The sequence below is a fragment of the Rhinolophus sinicus genome, chromosome 16 (genome assembly GCF_057876585.1).
Source record: "Rhinolophus sinicus isolate RSI-liver-muscle chromosome 16, RSI-T2T, whole genome shotgun sequence".
NCBI classification, from domain to species: domain Eukaryota; kingdom Metazoa; phylum Chordata; class Mammalia; order Chiroptera; family Rhinolophidae; genus Rhinolophus; species Rhinolophus sinicus.
This window is the reverse complement of record NC_142516.1, coordinates 2,800,001-2,818,996: the sequence shown is the minus strand read 5'-3', so window position 1 is coordinate 2,818,996 and position 18,996 is coordinate 2,800,001. Positions and strand designations below refer to the sequence as shown.

Genomic DNA, 18,996 nt, shown 5'->3' with positions numbered 1-18,996 from the left:
TTAACAGTGGAGTTAATCTGCCCCTTAAGAGGATGGGATGAGAAGCAAGTACGACCAAGCTGTCTGCACAGAAATGATTAGGGCTCAACACCGAGCGTGGTCATCCAGGTGCCCCCCGTCAGGGCCGGCTGTGTCCTCTTATCCCATTAGACCCTTCCTCAGGATTCACTGCCTTGTGCCCAGCCTCTGGAAAGCCAAGTTTCCCATTGGCATCACCGAGGAAACGAAGGGGATACCTGTGCCGGGAGCAGCAAAGCTGCTTTGAGCCAAGAAATCCCCACCAGAGCCGATGCATCAGGCAGTGTCTAATCCACCCCACAAGCTTCCTCAGCACCTCGTCCGCACGAGATGCGGGTGGTGAGAGGCTGGTGTCACTGCTTCTCAAGGAGCACCCCTCTAAATTACACCTCCCACTTGGTCAAGGTCAGCGTCCAGCTGTTGCTGCCGGCATGGCTGTATCTGGGCAGGACAATTACAGTCCCAGGGCCAGAGGCAAGAGGGAGCACCAGCCAGAGGAAGCGGATCTGAAAACAGGGCACCCTAAGGGGATGCCTGGGCCCACAACCCTGAACAAAGAACAGAGGAGGCTTAATTCCTACTGTGTCTCCTTCCTTCCTTCACCAGGTGTTTATCAGGCACCTGCTCTGGGCTGCCATCTGTCATTGCTTCAGGGACAAGGCACAGCTTGAACCCAGCTCTGGGAACAATATATCAGGCTCTGGTCCTTGCCCTCGGGATCTCTTTCAGAATCTGCTAAAAAGATGGCCTCTGGGAAGAGCCACATGTGCAACTGTGCCTACGGCTGCGTGGGAGAAAGACACAAGGCCTGGAAGAGGGGCAGACCAGATGCTCCGGGGGGTGAGGGGTGGGGGGGCAGAGCTGAAGGTCCATACCTGCTGGTACCCAGGAACTCGGCTGGATGGGAACGGTCAGGATTTGTTTTCTTGGAGAATCCTCAGCAGTGGGCAGCCAGATTTAGTTTATAAGACAAAGATCAACGCAGCCAAAGAAAGGACCCCCAAACAGACAGACTTCCTCCCTCTGGGGGCAGGGCCCGAGTCTCTGGGTACCAGGGGGAGGGCCAGTTAGCTTCTGGTCCTATGGGCTTTGGCGAGGGCTGTGGGACCTGGAGCGTGGGGTCCGGGAAACACGACCCGCTGCCGACACTGATTTAACACTGCACCAGGCCTGCACCCTGGGCTGCCGGCCTCCTGCCGGCCTCTCCTCACACTTCACACCAGCGCAGGCACAGCACCCGGCTTGCAGACCGGTCTGTGGCTGGCAGCAGCCTGCTCCGCATCGTTAAATCCAATCCAGCGCTCCACCGTGCAGGGCTGCCCACGGCTCCCGGGCTGCTCCCCGGGGGGAACCTCCACCGCAGACAGAGAAGCCCCCAGTGCACGGCAGGTGTGCATCTTATCACCAAGCTATGTGTCTGCAGACGGCCCTGGCCAGGACCCACACTGCTGCCCTCAGGCTCCATGCCCCACACCCTGGAATGAGCACTGGCGAGAAGCCAAAACAGAGACCCCACCGCCCCTATCGCCTTCGTTTCAGGGGAGGCCTGTGGGAAGAGCTAAGAGCAAGGCCTCTGCAGGCAACAGATCCACGTTCAAATCGTGGCTCTGCTGTGGGCTCGCTGGGTGACCCTGAGCAGGGCACACTCCCTCTCTGAGCCTCAGTGTCCCCAACGGTAGAATGAAGGTAAGTAGTAATTGTTAAGATTAAATAAGATGATACAGGAATGCCTCTTAGCTCAGGTGCTTCCACCTAGCGAATGTCTTATATATGACAGTGTGGGTCACTCTCCCCCCTGTCTCAGCAGCGCCCCCCAAGAATCCACCAGCCGAGTCCAGAGCCTTAGCACAGGCCGTCCCATTGCCCCCACAGCCTCCTGAGCAGCAGCTCCAGGCGCTAACTCCTGGTGCCAGCCCTGGGTTTCCGTTACAACTGGGAAGCGCCCTCACCCAGGCGCGCCTCAGCTCTGCCCGGGGACACGCAGGGCCAGCACCATCCCCAGGCCCTACAACCCACCCAGAGCTGTTTCTCCCTGAGGGCCTAGGAAGAACGTCACGGGAAACATGTTCACACGCCAGGGGTCAGCACGCCCGGTCAGCACGTGGCCCCGCCGCCACTCTGCAGCTCCCCCAGCACCATGCAGACAATCCAGTGCCCACTGTTCATGTTCCACATTCTGTTGGCAGTTCCGATGAGAGTCAGGCCTGAGACACCTCCTGACTTGTCCGCCCCCCATCTGGCATGTGCAGGGATGAAAGTGGAACTTGGCTCACAGAGAAGCAGTCCCGCAAAGTGACCTCCACGGTCCATGTTTGACGGAAGCATCCTGGATGCCTCGGCCCTCCTTGGCTGGCCTGGTACGTCTGAGAGAAAGGGCAGGAACAGCGCCTGGGGCTCCTTCCCATCCTGGGGGGCAAGACCGGCCCCCAGAGAGCAGACTCAGCCTCAGAGGCTGCCCGGCAGCCTCTGCTGCGTGCAGGGAGTAACCACCTGTCATGCGGGAGACCCTGCTCGCTGCGCCATTTGTCATGCGGGGAGGCCTGCGGGGTCTCTGCTCCCGCTCCCCACACAAGAACGCAGGATATGGTGAGGCCAAAAAGGAACACCCACGGAGCCATAGATGGGGGAGTCATACCACTATATTCTCTCTGGCGGCACTACACTCTCACTGGAGGCTGGATCCACGCTGTCTGCAAACCGCCATCCACGCTTGCCAGCTCAGCCACCATCTTCTTGCTAGCCCCATTCTTCCTCTCTTCCCTCTTCTCTCTCTGCTAGCGTAGCCACAGCAGTTATATTAGTGGCCAATGGCTCACTGGTTACAGCTGACGGCCAACTAGCCACAGCTGATGGCCATGCAATCACAGTTGGCCATTTACTACCTGAGCCAGCACCCGTCTATGTGAGGCCGAGAGCCTGGAAACTGCTTTCTGGGGCTCTGCCCCCACACCACCTGTCCAGTTTGCCCGGGATGCAGAAATTCCAGGGCCAAAACCAGACAAGCTGGCCACCCGAGTCCTACATGTGACAGACAACAGTGCTTCAATTCATGGCACTGTCACTACCTGAGGGGCCCTTGGCAGGTCACCTCCCAGTTTCCTATTCTGAAACCGGCCCCAGAATTAGGTGTGGTGGGGCTATGGAGCTAGACCCTGGCATCGGGCACCATGGGGTTCAGCTGCCTCTCACCAGGTGTGAGCAGGGGCCAAGGGGCAGGAGCTGGGTGAGAAGGAAGAGGCAAGCGTGGGGGTGGGGGGCTGGGACCCCAGCCCAAAAACTCCCTCTGGTACCAGCTTGCCAAGGAAACAGCAGCCAGGCAAACTTTAAAGGCACATCAAGAACACAGCCTGGAGGACCCAACAGACCTGTTTAATTATTAAAAGAGTCACCTGGTACTGCCTGCTAATTGGCAGGGAGGCCTTGGAGAGCCAGGGTTTCACTGATTAAAAACGGTTCTCCTGCTACACAGCCCCAACTGTCAAAACAAGCAAATGGATCATGTTTCTTTTCTCAGCCCGCCAGCCCACCCAGTGCAGACAGGCCATCGCGGCAGGGGGTAGCGCCAGTCTGTACCACCCACCCACGCCCACACCCAGCTCAGTCTACTCCCTGTGTCAGAGATGAGGGAGACCCACACCCACCATGAAGCCCACACAGGTCTAAAGGGTACCGGGAGGCCACAAAGGCAGCAGAGAGCAACAGAAAGGCTCTGGGTGGAGGGCAGTCCTGGCCTGGGGAAATCAGGAGGGCTTCTCAAAGGAGGTGGCATGGGAGCTGGCTTGGAGAGCAGTCTAATTTTTGAGTTCAGAGTTGTAGCCTCATAGCAGACAGATGGGCTGGAATCCACCACTCAGCTTCCTAGCCCATGGGCTTGGAAGGGACCTGAGTACTCAACCTCAGTTAACTCATCTGTAAAATGGGGATAAACCCAGCCCTCAGAGCGAGCCACCCTGCTGTTTCCTTCCATGCCACATAGGCAGGGGTCACCTACCCAGGCTATGCAGAAAATCCCTGGGGCCTGCCAGGGCCCTGCCTGGCCTGAGAGCTCGGGACATGTCCACCTGGGAACAGGGAAGTGTCACAGAAGTCGCTACAGGCCTGCCTGCACGGAGGCTGCACAGGCCAGTAGGGAGGCTTCCCAGAGCCGCAGCCTACATGCCCTCCCCTCACACACCTTCTCTTCCCAGCCTCTAGGCTGAGGCCTCCGTGTACCCCCACTTCTGACAATAGAAAATCACAGCACATTCCCTGCACAAAACACTTCCAAATTGGTCTGTGATGGGCCAGAGCCCCCACATGTCCTCCCAGCCTTGACCCGGGGAACCAAGCCCAAGCACGGGCAGGGAAAGGCAGACGGGCTGATACATGAGGAAACTAGCACAGGGATGGACGGACGACAGGCCCCCTTTCTGAGGAAGGGACAGGCTGGGCAGGCAGCTATGCCCAAGGTTCCAGAACCGCCAGCCATGGGGTAGGGATGAAGGCCGGCCTCCCGGCCTGCAGCTGGACACTGCGTGCCTCAGCTGTGTCTCTAAGGCCCCTGGCTGCTCCGCACTAGGCAGCCCTGAACATGGATTAATGGCTGCACCCAGAACACTCGGCAGCTACTGAAAGTAAAGACACTCCCCTTTGTCCTTCTCCACGTCCACAGCTGTTTGCTCCCTGAAATGACCCTTCTGGGCCCAGCGAAGGCCAGTAATGGCAGAGCAGAGCCCAAGCTGCTTCCTGGCCCTGCCTCTGCTCCCTAGTCACACAGTCTGGTGCTGCTGGGACACAACAGCGGCCTGTCTGAGTTTATGTCTGGGCACAGGAGAGTGAGTCAGAAAGCAGAAGCGTCAATTTGCCATGTGGGTGTCAAATTCACACTACTGGTTCTGGATGGGGACCCAAGAAAACGTGTTCAAAATGCAGATCTTAGTAAATACACGAAATCTGGGAGACTAGGTGGGGACCCTACTCAGGGATCTGTGTGTGGGGGGGTGCAGCTGGGGGTTCTGTGCAAATGGGGGGAAAGGGGATCCTGCGGTGACACAAAACGGGGGCTCTTTTCTCCCCTCCCGACTTCCTGCCCATCTGCTGGGAAATAGGGCCGTTGTGGTGGCCCCAACCCACTGAGTCTTCAGAAGCCTTGCAGACTCCCAGTGCCAGCGGCCCTCCCCTTGGTGGACCCACCATGACAAAGCGAGCAAAGCAGGGCTTGCTTGCAATCACTCCACCCTGCCCACCGGGTCTGGCTGTAGCAGGCATCACTAATCGATCACGGTGTTTTCTCTGGCAGAGCTGGGATGGATCGCACTCCAAAGACGGATCCAGGGACTCTGGTAAGAGAAGCCTGTCAGCTCCCAGGGGAGCTCTGGCCAGCCCTCCATTGCGGCACCTACAGCCCACAGTGAGGTCAGTCGGGGCCAGTCTGGTCAAACCTCCACCTGCTGGCTGGGGGTCAGGAATGGGGTGGGGGCACACTCACCCAGCTGAAAAGATACAAGGATACCCAAACCCTCCTTTTGATTCACAAATGAGGGGTCCAGACAAGGCCTCAGGACAGGGTGGGGGGTCCTCAGGTCTCCCAGTCAGTCATAACAATTGCCCCCAAGATGGAGTTACTGTCTCATCACAAGTGAGGACAGCAAGGCTCAGAGTGGTGAAGAAAGGTGCCCACGGAGACCAGCCAGGAAGTGGCAGAGCCAGACATGGAGCCAGGACTGCCCCCTAGATGGGCCACACAGCAGGAAAGAGAGCCAAGCAGAAGCAAGTTTGCACGCCCTCCCACCCCTGTCCCGGCTTCCGGCCAAGTCTCCGATGGCAGCACCTAGTCATCATGGGACATCCCAGCCAAAGGGCCTGGGGTGTCACTCCCTGCACCCCCAGCATCTCCTGCTGCCCCTCGGGCCCTCCCTCCCCTCCCCCCAGGAGCCCCCAGCACTCCTGGCCAGCAGCCCACAGCAGCCCCTCATTGCTCCCAGCCTCCTACACACCACACAGGGCCAGAAGAAGGTTCTGGATAGAACTGCAGAGGCCACTACCCTGCTGAATCATCACTCTCAGAGGACCAGAGACCCCCTACCCTGCCCACCCTGTTCCTAGCACTCCCATCCCACAGGGACGCCAAGGGCATTCCCTGCCCCACCCCCCGAGCCCGGGCCTGGGCCTCTACTGCCCAGACCCACTCATGCCGTCCTCGGGGTCAGCCAGACCAGGCGTCGCCTCCTGTGCTAGGCGCACTGACCATCTCATCTGGGTGCTCCAGTCCTGCCCCCCACCCTGTCTCTCGCCACCCCACCCTCAGACTTGCCCCCTCGAGCCCAGGACCTGGGAAAGGGCAACGCACAGTAGGTACACATGGCTAGTGACAGGCCAGAGTGAGAGGGGAGAGCTGCATGTCTGACGCTCCAGCACGGGCGTCCTGAGCCTGTGAGGACCAGGAGAGGGCTGCAGCCCTCCCACCATGCACCGTGGTGTCCGGCTTGGTGGCCACATGGGAGCGAAGAACTAGACCTTGGCCCTCCAGACGGCGCCAGCCCTGGGTGGGTTGGGCTGGACGCGGGCCAGCTATCCAGGCCTGCGACTGCTCACCTTGGAGCCCAGGGCGGAGCGCCCAGCCAAGCCTCCAGGCTGGGCTCCAAGCCTCAACTTTCACCAGAACCACTGGTGCCTCACTGCTGCCCTCATGAGAGGGGACATGGCTGGACACCCACTCTATCTAAACCTGTTTCAGGACTGCCAGCCAGATTCCCAAACTGGAGCACCGGCCCTGTGAATGCTCAAGGAAGGGAGGGTCCAAGACAGGAATTCACCAAATGGCAGAAAACCCAATATTCTGCAGCCGCCAACCAGGGCCACTGGGGGCCAGGGCCAAAACCAGAGCAGGCCTCTGCCGTGAGCAGCGCTGCATCACATTAGGCTGGAACCTCCAGTGCTGGGCAGGGGTAGAGGCCTGCCTTGGTCTCCCTACCAGTGACCTTAAAAGGGATATGGAACCCCAGCAGCCCCTGAGGTCAGCAGGCCAGGCCTGAGACCAGCATTCCCAGCCCCGGAGGCCAGCCCTACCAGGAACTGAAGGTGGAAGCCAGGAGATGCCTGAACCAGCAGCTCTGTGCCTGGGTCAGTGGGCCCCTCACTCCCAGATGTTCCAGGAGCAGTTTAATGACCTCACGTCCCTTGTGCATATGTATAAGTCCCACCACAAAATATGACAAGACTTCCCCATTTCTGAAAAGGAGCTGATACTGCTACACAGCTGCCCGATAAATTTTTAATGGATGTTTGCTGAAAAGATGGCCCTGCGGTGTTTTCTTGTTACAGAGGGAAGGACAGGCACTGAGCGGGCTCTGGACCCAGCGCACCTGGACATTCCACTGCTGCCAACACTGAACGCTGCTGGGGCAGGGCTCCCACCAGTGAGGAGGCCATGTCCCTCGCCCACCCTCCATCCCTGCTAGCTGGGGGGCGCTCTGAACCCCAAACCTCCCCGCCAGCCACTGGCCTTCTCCTCAGCACCCAGGTCTTGGCCCGGCAGGGGCCGGGTACGGACTGGGTCAGGGTGAACTGCAGCTTCGCACGTCCACACACGACGCTAAGGGACCCCACCTGGTCTCTGCCCCAGAACTTGCTGTGCTGGTGTCCTGGGGCTGCCAGTAACCAAGTACCACAAACTGGGCAGCTTAAAACAACAGAATTCATTCTCGGCGCTGGAGGCCAGGAATCCTACACCCCAATGTGACGGGGGCCACGCGAGGCTCTGGGGGAGGAGCCTTCACGCCTCTCCAGCTCCCAACAGCCCAGGCGGCCCTGGTCCTTCGTTTGGGGCAGCGTCACTGTAATCTCTGCCTGTCTCCATATGGCCTTCCCCTCCTCCCCCGTCTCTCCTGCATGTGACCCTTAGAAGGACACTGCCCAGCGGGTAATCAGGATGACCTCATCTCAAGAGCTTTAATTCAATTACATGTGCAAAGACCCCTTCTCCCAATAAACTCACGTGCACAGATTGGGGGGCCTCTCATTCAGCCCATGAATGATACCCACCCTCCCCTGGCTCACCCAGGGCTCGTGGAGCAGGGGCTGGAGACAGCGTCATCAGTCTCTGCTTGGAGACCGACCTCTGGAGGCTGCCCTGCCCTGGCCCTGGGCCCTCACCACAGGCTCTGACCATCAGGCCACGGTCTCCTATTCAGAGACTGGGAACAGACCCAGGACTACGGCACCTACTGAGAGTCATGCCAGCAGCCTGACCCGTCTCTCAGGCCCGCCTTGTCCTTTCCCTCTGGGTTTGGGGCCACGTTCCCCACTCTCACCATGCCCTACCCTGTGTACAGCTGCAGTGATTTCCTCGCCTTGAACAGGGGCCAGTGTCCACCTCCCCACCCAAGTGACCAGTTCCCACTGTATCCCAGCACCTGGCTTGGCCCAAGGCTTGGCATCACTGGGCACTGAATGAATGAATGAATGAATGAATGAATGAATGAATGAACAAACGAACGAAAGAACAAGCAAACGTATGGCTGCTGACACCCTAGGCCCAGCCACCACCTTCTTGGGACTCAGGAAGTGATGCCCTCTGAGCCTCAGTTTCCCCAGGTGTGAAAGGAGGGATGAAGGGCCTTCCAGTGTGAATGTCTGGGCCCTGAGAGCCAGACAAAGGGTCTGAAATGTGGCCCAGGGGCCTTGCGAGTCTGAGGCCATGGGGATGCAGGCCAGGTCTCCACGCCCTTTGTTTTCTGTCTCACTGCCTGGTGCAGACAAGTTCTCGGCCCAGGAGGCAGCTCACACTTGGGGTTTTCACCAAGCGGTGGATTCTCTCGTCTTGGCACAGGGGACATCTGTCAGCGAAGATAGCCCACGTGACGTCTCCCCACCATAATCCTGAGTTTGGGCACCCAAGCTGCCCCGAAGAGGTCCAGGGGGTTGGGGTGATGCTCGCAAGCCACAAACTGGAGCAGACACGCACCCTGCATGCATACTGTCCCCTAACAGCTTCTGTGAGCACCTTACATGGGACAGTGGCCCTGGGCTCCTCCACAGATGCCCCAATGCCCCTCCACTGTGGCATCGGGAAATTCACGCACAACCTGCTTTGACCCTCATAGCCTTCCAGGTAGGTGACCCTGGGAGACCCCGAGTTTACAGCTGAAGAAACCGAGGCCCAGAGAGGCAGCTTGTCTTCCTGTCAGTTTTGGACCTACTGCGCGCCACGCACCATGCTGTGAGCCTCATGGACGTTGTCTTTTGAGTCCTTGCAACAACCCAGGGAGGGAGTTAAAACTGCTACACCCCCACCCCACCCCCACAGAGGAGGCCATGGAGACTCAAGGGGTGAGGAAACTGACCCAGAGTCCCACAACCCCCCACGTCAGCCAGATCATGCCTTTGTCCTCCTCCCCTCATTCTAAAACACTGTGGAGTGCCTACTGTGTGCTGGAGAGTAGACGATGCCTAACCTCACTGCTGCCAGATCATGGAGGCTGTGAGCCTAACCCTTTATAGCATCACTGAGACCAACCAACTGTCGTTCATGTGAAATGGTGCAGAGGGAGGATGGATGGCAGAACAGAAGGACAGATGAGTGGGTGGATGGATGGATGTATCAGTGGATGGATGGATGGATGGATGGATGGATGGATGGACGGACGGACGGACGGACGGACGGATGGATGGATGGTGGATGGATGGATGGATGATGGATGGATGGATGGATGGATGGATGGATGGATGGATGGTGGATGGATGGATGGATGGTGGATGGATGGATGGATGGATGGATGGATGGATGATGGGTGGGTAGATGAGTGGATGGATGGATGGATGAGTAGAAGGATGAACAGACAGACAAATGTATAAGTGGACAGATGATGGATGGGTGGAAGCACGAACGTACAGATGGGTGGGTGGGTGGGTGGATGAGTAGGTAGTTAGGGGGGAGGACGGGTGGGTAGGTGGGTGGATGGATAGATGGGTAGAAGGACAGATGGACAGACAGATGTTGGGTGGATGTGTAAGTGGACAGGTGACAGATGGAGCAATGGGTGGATGAATGGACAAATGAATGTATGGATAGGTGGTTGGCTGGATGGAGAGAAGGCTGGGTAGCAGGTGGGTGGGGGGATGGGAGGGAGGAAAGGGAGAAACAATAATAAAAATCCATCAGATCAGGAGACAGCGGTTCTCTGTGGGCAAACTGATGGCACAGCAGGCGCCCCTGCCAATGACTGTGAAGCCGTGGAAGTGGACCACAGAGGGACATTCAGCTGCACTTAGCCTCTGAAAGACCCCTGGCCTGCTGTGGAAGCTCCAGCTGGCTGCTCACGGCCCCTCCTGCCAGGGAGCCAACCTGCCTCTCCTGAGCGCCCCCAGCATGAATTAGCTCCCCGCCCTCCCAGCACGAATCAGCCAGTTCATACATTTTTGAAAAAAGTGTCTCTTTCCCGCTCCCACGTGCTCTGTGGCAGCGGCAGAGAGAAGCACACACGAGTGTTTCTGAGAAAACCCAGTAGGTTGTGGGTGATGGAGGAAAGGTGGCCTCCCCATATCTACAGTGTAGACAGACACTCAAAGTCACCTGGCCGCCGTCTGTCAAACGTTCCCCGTGCCAGTCCTTTCACTCAGTCCCAACAGCAACCCATTCACAGACAGTGGCCAGAGCTCAGCTGCAGGTGGCAACCACTCCAGTGTCCAGGGGAAGGGCACTGCAGGCCCTGTACAGTGGGAAAGGTCAGAGCCTCCATGGTGCCACAGGAGCTCTGTCCTGGTGGCCTCAGTGCCACCAAGGTCAACCTTTGGTTCTCCCCTCTGCTCTAGGGCCTCCCCTCCTCCTCAAGTGTGGGTCACTATCTCCAGTGGGTCAGGGGAGAGGGAGAGGGTGGGAGGCCTGACGCAACATCAAACTCCTTCCCAGGGTCCCTGCAGGGAAGCAATGGAAGAGCTCTGCCCCAGCCATTGTTCTCACTGGGGTGGGCCCAGCTTGGACAGAACCAGCCCCCACCCCCAGCAGTGGCCTCTGACCACCGGAGACCCAGCAGGTCAATAGCGTAGCACAAGGTGGCCCAGGACAGCCACTCAGGAAAGGAGAGCTATGGATGAGTGAGGACTGCATACGAGCGTCACCATAAAACCGTATCTGTGACACGGACACCAAGAGCGGACTCAGCCGCCGGTTCACGGGTGCGTCCAGAAGACCGTGGATTGATTTTCTGGGAGAGCCAGTGTCATCCTCTCTGGGAGCCCGGCCTCTCCTGGAGCCTGCCCTCTCCTGGAGCCCGGCCTCTCCTGGAGCCTGGCCTCTCCTGGAGCCCGGCCTCTCTGGGAACCTGCCCCATGTGCCTTTTCCATGTGCTGATGTGACTCTGTATCTTTCACTGTAATAAACCGTAACTGTGAGTATACGGCCTCGGCTGTGTCCCGTGAGGCCTTCCAGTCAAGCAACGAACCTGAGGGTGGGCTTACAGCATGCCCTAACCACCCTGTTTCTGTTACTAGCACACACTATAATATTTACTAAACTCTTCTCCAGGCCAACACTGAGCTAAGTCTCATCTCAACGAGTCCTGATAAGCCCGTGTTAACCCATCTCATCAACGTCTAAAGGAAGATGCAGGGAGAAGCCTCCCACACGAGGCCCGCAGTGAACCAGGATGCCAGCCGTGGAACCAGTCTCATCAACTCCGAAACCCAGCACTTTCTCTGCTTGCCGTCTCCTAGGGGCAGCAGCCTTCAGGGCTGGGGTCACCCCTCACCCTCTAGGGGGCCCATGTGCTGCCCAGGGGGTTCCTAGAACAGGGAGGGGAGGGGGTGGATTTCCAATCACATCTGCCAGCCTGAGGGCCCAGGGCCCAGAGGGCAGGGCTGACTGCGCCTGCTTCTGCCCACCTACTGTGGGAACGGCTTGTGAAGCACCTGAATCGCGGAACAGCCCTGGCTGGGACCACAGGGGCTGTCAGGGTGGAGGGGCCAGGAGACACGGGGGCTCAGGGGCTACATGTCCAGGAGGGAGGACAAAACCCCGCTCGAGGGGCCTCCTTACTAACCAGGGCAGGACACACAGCCAGGACAGACGGAGGGCCAGCTCTCGCATTCTTCACCACACTCTAAGTCACCAACTGGGTCTCATCATCAGCTGTAGACCCCAAAGAAACAGAGGCTCCGAGAGCCTGCGCACAGGGTGCAAACAGCCAGGGCCTCAGGAGGGAAGAGGCTGGAACACCATCGAGGCAGCGCTGAGGCCACAGCAGGACCACATCCGTGCAAAGCGAGGAGGGCTCGTCGCCCCCGGGAACACAAGGGGACTCCCAGCACCAGGGCCCCTGGTTGGGGGAGAATGTCGAACGGATTCAGAGATCACACTCTAGCGTTACATGAAAGAGCGAATAAAATGACTAACGCTTGTTGCACAAACTTCATTCCTGCCTACGTATGTATGTAGATATGCATATAGATGAAGAATTTGCTGGCAAAGGCAGGGCAATAAAACCACAACACAACACGTCATCCTGGGCCAGTGGGACAAGGAACAGATGACAGTTTCTGGGAAAAACAAAACACAAAAACCACGTATTGCCTTTATGTCCAGAAATGACACACTTTTTAATTAAACATTTTAAAACTATCCCTATTACAGACCTTTCCATAGCTATGTTGAAAAACACTCATGCAACTGGGGGGGGGGGGGTGCCTCAAAGGTATTAGTGAGATTCTGGGACATAGGCTGGGTGGTGGGTTTTGTTTTCTTGCTATTCTCTATACCTAAGTGTGTTATAAATATTCTTTTGTATGTGTTTAATATGTAGTTTAAAAATATTTTAAGCAGCCTATCCTATGTGACAAACAAACAAACAAACCAAAGGCCTCAATGCAATGGAACGTCTAAGTCCTCTGAGGACCCAACAGCAAAAGAAAACCTGGGGATGGGGGAAGCGCTAACATCTGCATCTGTCCAGGTGACTCTGAACCTGGGCAAATAGCTCCACCAAGGGCCGGCAGTGGCCCCCCACCCCCTGCCCCAGACAACACCAGGGTGAAGCTCCCCTCCCGGAGCTCGACCACCCTCACAGCCAGGCGTGACCCCATCCACCCCCGCTCTCAGGCAGGGCTGTTTCCACCTCCCATGCCTCTCATTCCCATCCAGAAAGGGCAGCTCTCGGGTTCGTCCCCACTCGATCTGGGAACTGGTCCCCATTCACATGTCTCGGACCCTGATCTGTGGGCCAGAATCCACAATGACCCGTTCTCATGTGGGACTGCCCTCCCCTCTCCCCCACTGGCCACGTGCCCCATCCAGGTGTCAGAGGTGAGAGGCCAGACCCAGGCGTCACAGGATTCTAAGCAGAACGAAAACTGAGTGGAGAAATTTCTGTCAAGAGACGTGTGGCCCCCAAGAGGGCAGGTCCCCTCACTCTGGCCTGGTCATTACAAATACCAGCTACCTCATTCGCAGCAAAGCCTGCCAGTTCTGATGTGTGGAGAGTGCATTTAGGTAGGCAATGATCTGTGAAAGGATTAATTTGCTGATCTTATTACCTAAATCGAAAGCGATTTTTCAGCCATCAGTAACATACGTGGGAGATTTCCCTGGTGTGAACCGAAGGCTTCCCCCCTCCCCGCACCCCTTCCAGCCGCTGCCCACAGACAACTTGACAACACAGTGAAAATTCACGATAAAGACACAGGAGGCAGATATCTGTGGAAAACTCCAATATCTGTGACCAGGTACGTGGTGGCACGCGACGATGGGAGGGCCGGCCCTCTGCGCGTGTGCTCCAAAGGCTTACCTGATCCCTTTGTTCTGGGCCACACTGTGCAGGGACAGTCTTGACACCGCAGAGATGACCTGGGGAGACAGAATGGAGGCCTCTGTCATTTCACAAGAAACCAGAAAGTCATCATAAAACTGCTCAAATGTTCTGCTGACACAAAGAACTATTCACTGAGCAGTTTTCATCTTGGGGGTAAAAACACACAGCATGCCCCTTGCTAGGCTGGGCACCTGTGTTGTGCTTCCCGTGCCCAGTCTGTCATTTTGGTGCACGGATCCTTACGGAGGTGCAGGTCACACTGCATGAGCGGATCCGAGCAGTGTCCCCAGACCAACAGTTGTCAAAAGGAAAGTTCTGAAGTGCTCAGCCATGAGCACGGGCCACTGCCTCCTCTGCTGCCCACCCCACCCTGGCCCTGCCCCGGTTCCGGCCAGCCTCCTGCACACACACAGGACCTACCTGTCTCCCAGCCCTACTGCAATTATTCCACAATCCTCAAAACAACAGGCAACAAGCGGGTATGAGGCTCCGCAGATGATGATGGGGAAACTGAGGCAGGGAGAGGGAGGTGGCTGACCCTGGAGCGCAAAGTATGACACACACGATGAGCACACAGGAAGCTGCTCACGATTCATTACAGAATTTACGGGGCACCTGCCATGCCAGATATCACACACCGAGGACGCAGGTGCAAGCCTTAACCTTGAGACTTCATTGTGTGAGCATGGCTGAGTTCATCTGTGTGTGTGTGTGTATGTGTGTGCGTGTGTGTGTGTGTGCGTGTGTGTGCTGGGAAAAGGGAACGCGAACATGGCCCATGATGCCCACTTGCTAACATCATGATGCCCACTTGCTAACATCATAGATACCCCTGCTGGGTGCTGGCTGTCCTGGGAACTCAGCCCAATGGGCCTCTCTGGGCCTCGTCCTGGGGCATCCTCATGCCTCGTCATGCATATTTGGGAGACAGGAAAGCTGCAGCTAGGTCACTTGCCCAAAGCCCCCCAGCTGGGACACATCCCTCAGACTTCCTTTTAGGCTGTTCTCCTTGTAGCAGCAAGTTTTAAAAGGGATTGTGCGGGGGATAAACCCCCAAACTGTACAGAAGGGCCCTTTCTCAGCCTGGCGAGATGGCCCATTTGCCAGCAAGCCACGTGCTGTGTGCTGGCTTCTGGTAGGTGGTTATTTCAGGGGTCGAGACTCACGGAAGCCGTGAAGCCGAGGGATGACAGGGTTTGTCTGTGTTTCCTCAGACAAAACTCAATTGGTTTATTATGCAGCTGGCCCAGCCGGGCTCCCAGGCTTTGTGTTGTAAGGGGTCTTTCACAAAAAAGGAACAACTTGGCTTCAGCTGTTATTCTTGGCTTTTAAGAGCTCTAAATATTTACAGAGAACAAAAATTAAAGCAATATTGCTGTATGTCCTTTGATAGAAACTAGAAATGTCAGAACTTGAAAGGTTTGGGAACTACAGAGCGTACAAGCCACCCCTCCACCACGCCTCCTATGGCAGACATTGCTAATCAACTGCCACATTTCCCCACCCCCACCCCCCAATGAGCCAGACGCAGGCTGAGAACCCTTCCAGCAGAGTCCGCCCAAGGCATCAGCAATGGGTCAGTGATGGCATAGCAGACAAAACCCGTCTTCCAACCTGGAGCTAGCACAAAGGCAGAGCTTCGCACAGGTGGTACCCAAGACAGGGAGGGGCTGCTGCCGTGAGCCAAGGCCAGGAGACAGGTCTCCAACGTGACCACGTGCCCGTGGTCCCAGCAGACAGAATAGCTTCTCCAGCTGCTATGACCACAGCAGCCTCAGCCCTGAGCTCACAGCAGCTTTGCTCCAGGCTGGAATCTGTCACTAGTGGTTTGAGCAGGGCTCAGCTCTGGGTTCCTGTCACCAGACAGGGCAGCTCCTTAAACAAGGTTAAACCTGCCCAGCTCTGACAGAGGTGCCTGACACTCACTTTCCCTGGGCTGCATGCTTCCTTGGCAGCACCTGCAGGAACCACAGGGAACCCCACTCCAGGGACCGGAGGACAGAGCAGGGACTGCTGGAGGCAGACATGGGACCCCTGAGACAGCTGTGGAGTGAGCTGAGGGGCGTTGGTGTCCCCTTGTAAAGGACAGGGAGCAGGGTGCACCTCCCTGCAGGGGGAGGAAAGCACCTCGGCCAGGGTCCCGCTCCCAGGACGGAGGGCTGGGCTTCCCCAGAGGCATTGCTCTCGGGAGACGATCAGAAACCTCCCCACAGCCCTGCCAATCCTTCTGAAAACGTAAATGTCAAAGGATGACATTTTCCCAACTTATCTCCACGTCTCGCCTGCGTCCCAGTTAACGAACGAAATGAAAACACACACACCCGCTCTTCCGTCCGGCCCCTGCCCCCACCTCCATATACAACCCGCGCAGGCCTCTGGGCTCAGCGATGCGTCTACTTTCTCGCCTGGGCCCACAGAGCCTCAGACCCAGGCCAGCCCAGGATCACGAGGGCAGGGGGTAGGGGGCAGGTGGGGGTCACACAAGGAGAAGACTTGCCCCCGAGAGGACCAGCCCCGCTGGGCAGCGCAATAGGCATGGCCCGCTCCCCCAAGCCACGCTGTCTGTGCTGGTCACCCATGTCCACCCCCTGCCTCGCCGTGACGTTTAATATTACCGGCTCCTTTAATGCTCAGTGAAGGAACCAGGAGTGGATGTGACAGCCCAGAGGGCAGGAGGCGAGGTCTGGGGTCTGGATCGCAGGCTCTGTCCCCACCAGCCATGGCCTACTCTGACCCCGGCTCTCCACCAGACACCAGCAGCCAATCGGCTTCCTCACATTCACAAGAGAACTGAAGAATGCAGACGCCCAGGCCCACCCCCAGAGGCTCTGAGTGGGATGTATGGGGCCTGGGAATCTGCATTTATTTTTAAGGCCACACACACACATCCCTCAGATATGTGACGGGTTGGGCATCACAGGCTTGGTCAAGGCATTGTCCATCTCAGGATACCCTGCAAGCACTGTGCCACTGAAGGGGGTGTGGGAAGGAGACTCAAGCAGAGTGGGCAGAAAAGCCTTCTTAGGATAGGACACATGGCCTGCACTGGGGTCCAGGGCAAAGCAGTGTCCAGCATGGATCTCAGCAAGCTCAGGGTTCCAGAATGGGGGCTCCCAGGACCCCTGCCACTGGGGGTGCGCTGCCCCCTCTGACAAGCAACAGGCCTCTGTGTTGCTGACCCCACAAGCCCCCAGCCAGGGCAGTCCCCTCTGCTGGGCTCGAAACGCGGGCTTCTACTCCTGCCCAGGCATGGAGAGGCAGGCAAGCAGCCTGCAGGCTATGTCCCACAGGGGCCAGGATGACCCAGTATGGCCACCAGCAGGTAGGTGGGAACCGTTCCATTCTCCCACCTAACGGAGCAAGCCCTCGCTGCCCTGTCGTGCCTGCCCATGGCCTGTCCGTCTGTTCTCACACCTCTCAGGCGTTCTCACGCCTCACAAACGCTGTGGGAGGTTTTGCTGCTCAGGCTTAGCCTGATGTGACAGCAGAAGCAGCGACAACAGGGGAACAGCCCTCCTGCTGGAGCATCCTCACCAGGAGCGCCAGCCCTGAAGCCACCGCCTTCACGTCCCCCACTCGTCTGCTGTGGCAGGGCTCAGGGCCAGGCTCCAGCGGCCGGGATCTGTGCTGGCCTGGACACTGGCTGCAAACCTGTGTGGAGGTGCCCACGAGAACATTCTGGAGAGAGACATCATAGCGTCCAGCACCCCCAAGAAAGACGACGAAGCAGTCCGTCAGGTTTCCCAGCTGGCAGGTGTTCTAGGAGCAGTCCCAGCCACAGGCTGCTGGGGACCGTGACCCAGCGCCAGGCTCTGGGGGCACTCCGGCAGCGTGTATCCTTAGGGACGTGTCATTAAAGACGGCACCGAGTTTCCACTCTGGGCGTGTGGAACAATTTCGTTCCAGACGTGTTCACTGCAGCAATTTACAGATGCTGGAGAATTTGGCAGCAGCCCGGCTGAGAAGTACAGAGAAAGCCAGTAGGGCACACCCGCGCCATGGGTTCTGAGCTGCATGGAAACCGAGGTCATAGAGGGAACTGATTGATACAACACATATTCATAAGCACCGTAAGTGAAAGAAACAGGGCACAAAACACGTACGATAGACAGGTCTAACTTTTTCTAAAAAGGGACTGGCAGATAACACGTGAATGTTGGCAGTGGGTAGTGCGACTCTCCTCCCTTGCTGTATTTTGATCTTCTTCTACAATGAACATACTCGTATAGTAGGGAAATGTTATATAAAAAGAAATAAGTCTGCTGGTGTCCACTCCCCACCCACAAGGTGCAGAGTGGGCAGGAATTTTCCACCCCAAATTTTCCTGTCAATAAAACATGGCATTCAAACCACAGGAACCTGAATCTGGCCCCAAGGTGGAAACGCAGGTCGGTCACTCGCACCATGCCCTCACAGACTCCTAAGACCCCACTCCCCACCCCGACCCAGAGTGCACAGCGGCAGACCCCTCATTCAAGCTGCAGCCACCAGGACACCAAAGGAGACCTTTACTCTCATGAAATTAAGGAGTACTCAATGTGCTACAGGAAATGCACCAGCACGTGAAGCTGTGTCTTTAAACGTACATGTCCTTGGAATTGCTGAGGGTGGGTGGGTGGGTGGGTGGGTGTGTGCGTGGGTGGACGGGTGGATGGATGAGACACGGGTAGATGGACATATAGGATCAGCAGCAAAGGTTCCAGTGAGAACCTGCCTCCCAAGCCCCACTTCTTAATTCTTAGAACAGGAGGAACCATTTATTGAGTGCTTATTACATGCTGTGCACTGGGATTAGCACGACACAAAAGTATTTCTGTTTGCATTGTGCCCTCCCCCGACTCTCCATTTATTAGAGGCAGACACCAGGGACTAGAGAGAATAAGAACCTTTCCGCAATAAGCGGCCGAGTTAGGAACTAAACCCAGGTCTGTGTGACCCACGCCTGTGCACCCTACACCATGCAGGAGCCTGCAGCTGGCGATAGAACCCCGTACCCTCCTTCCAAGCCTGGCTACATCATATTTCCCACCCTCTCTTACAGTTACTGACATCCACGCAATGGATGGCCACAAACATCAAGTGGGCCACTCACAGGCCTGGCTCATGGGACCTCCCTGTCCCTGGGGTGACTTCTAAAGCCTCATGTTAAAGGTGGCAAAGCAGCCATCAGCCTAGGTCCCTGAGGGACTGCATGGAG

At 57.2% G+C, this 18,996-nt stretch overlaps 1 protein-coding gene across 6 annotated transcripts in view; it reads right to left on the bottom strand.

Annotated features, from left to right (window-relative positions):
* The window catches only part of VAV2 (vav guanine nucleotide exchange factor 2), a 155,304-nt gene that overhangs the window by 60,493 nt on the left and 75,815 nt on the right, over nt 1–18,996 (bottom strand). For all 6 annotated transcript variants that reach the window (XR_016019449.1, XM_088793463.1, XM_088793465.1 and 3 more), the window contains one exon: nt 13,776–13,834. Coding sequence is in view for 5 of the 6 variants with exons in the window: in XM_088793463.1 (XP_088649589.1) it covers nt 13,776–13,834 (59 nt within the window). In the remaining variant the exon portion in view is untranslated. The remainder of the gene's footprint in view (nt 1–13,775; nt 13,835–18,996) is intronic.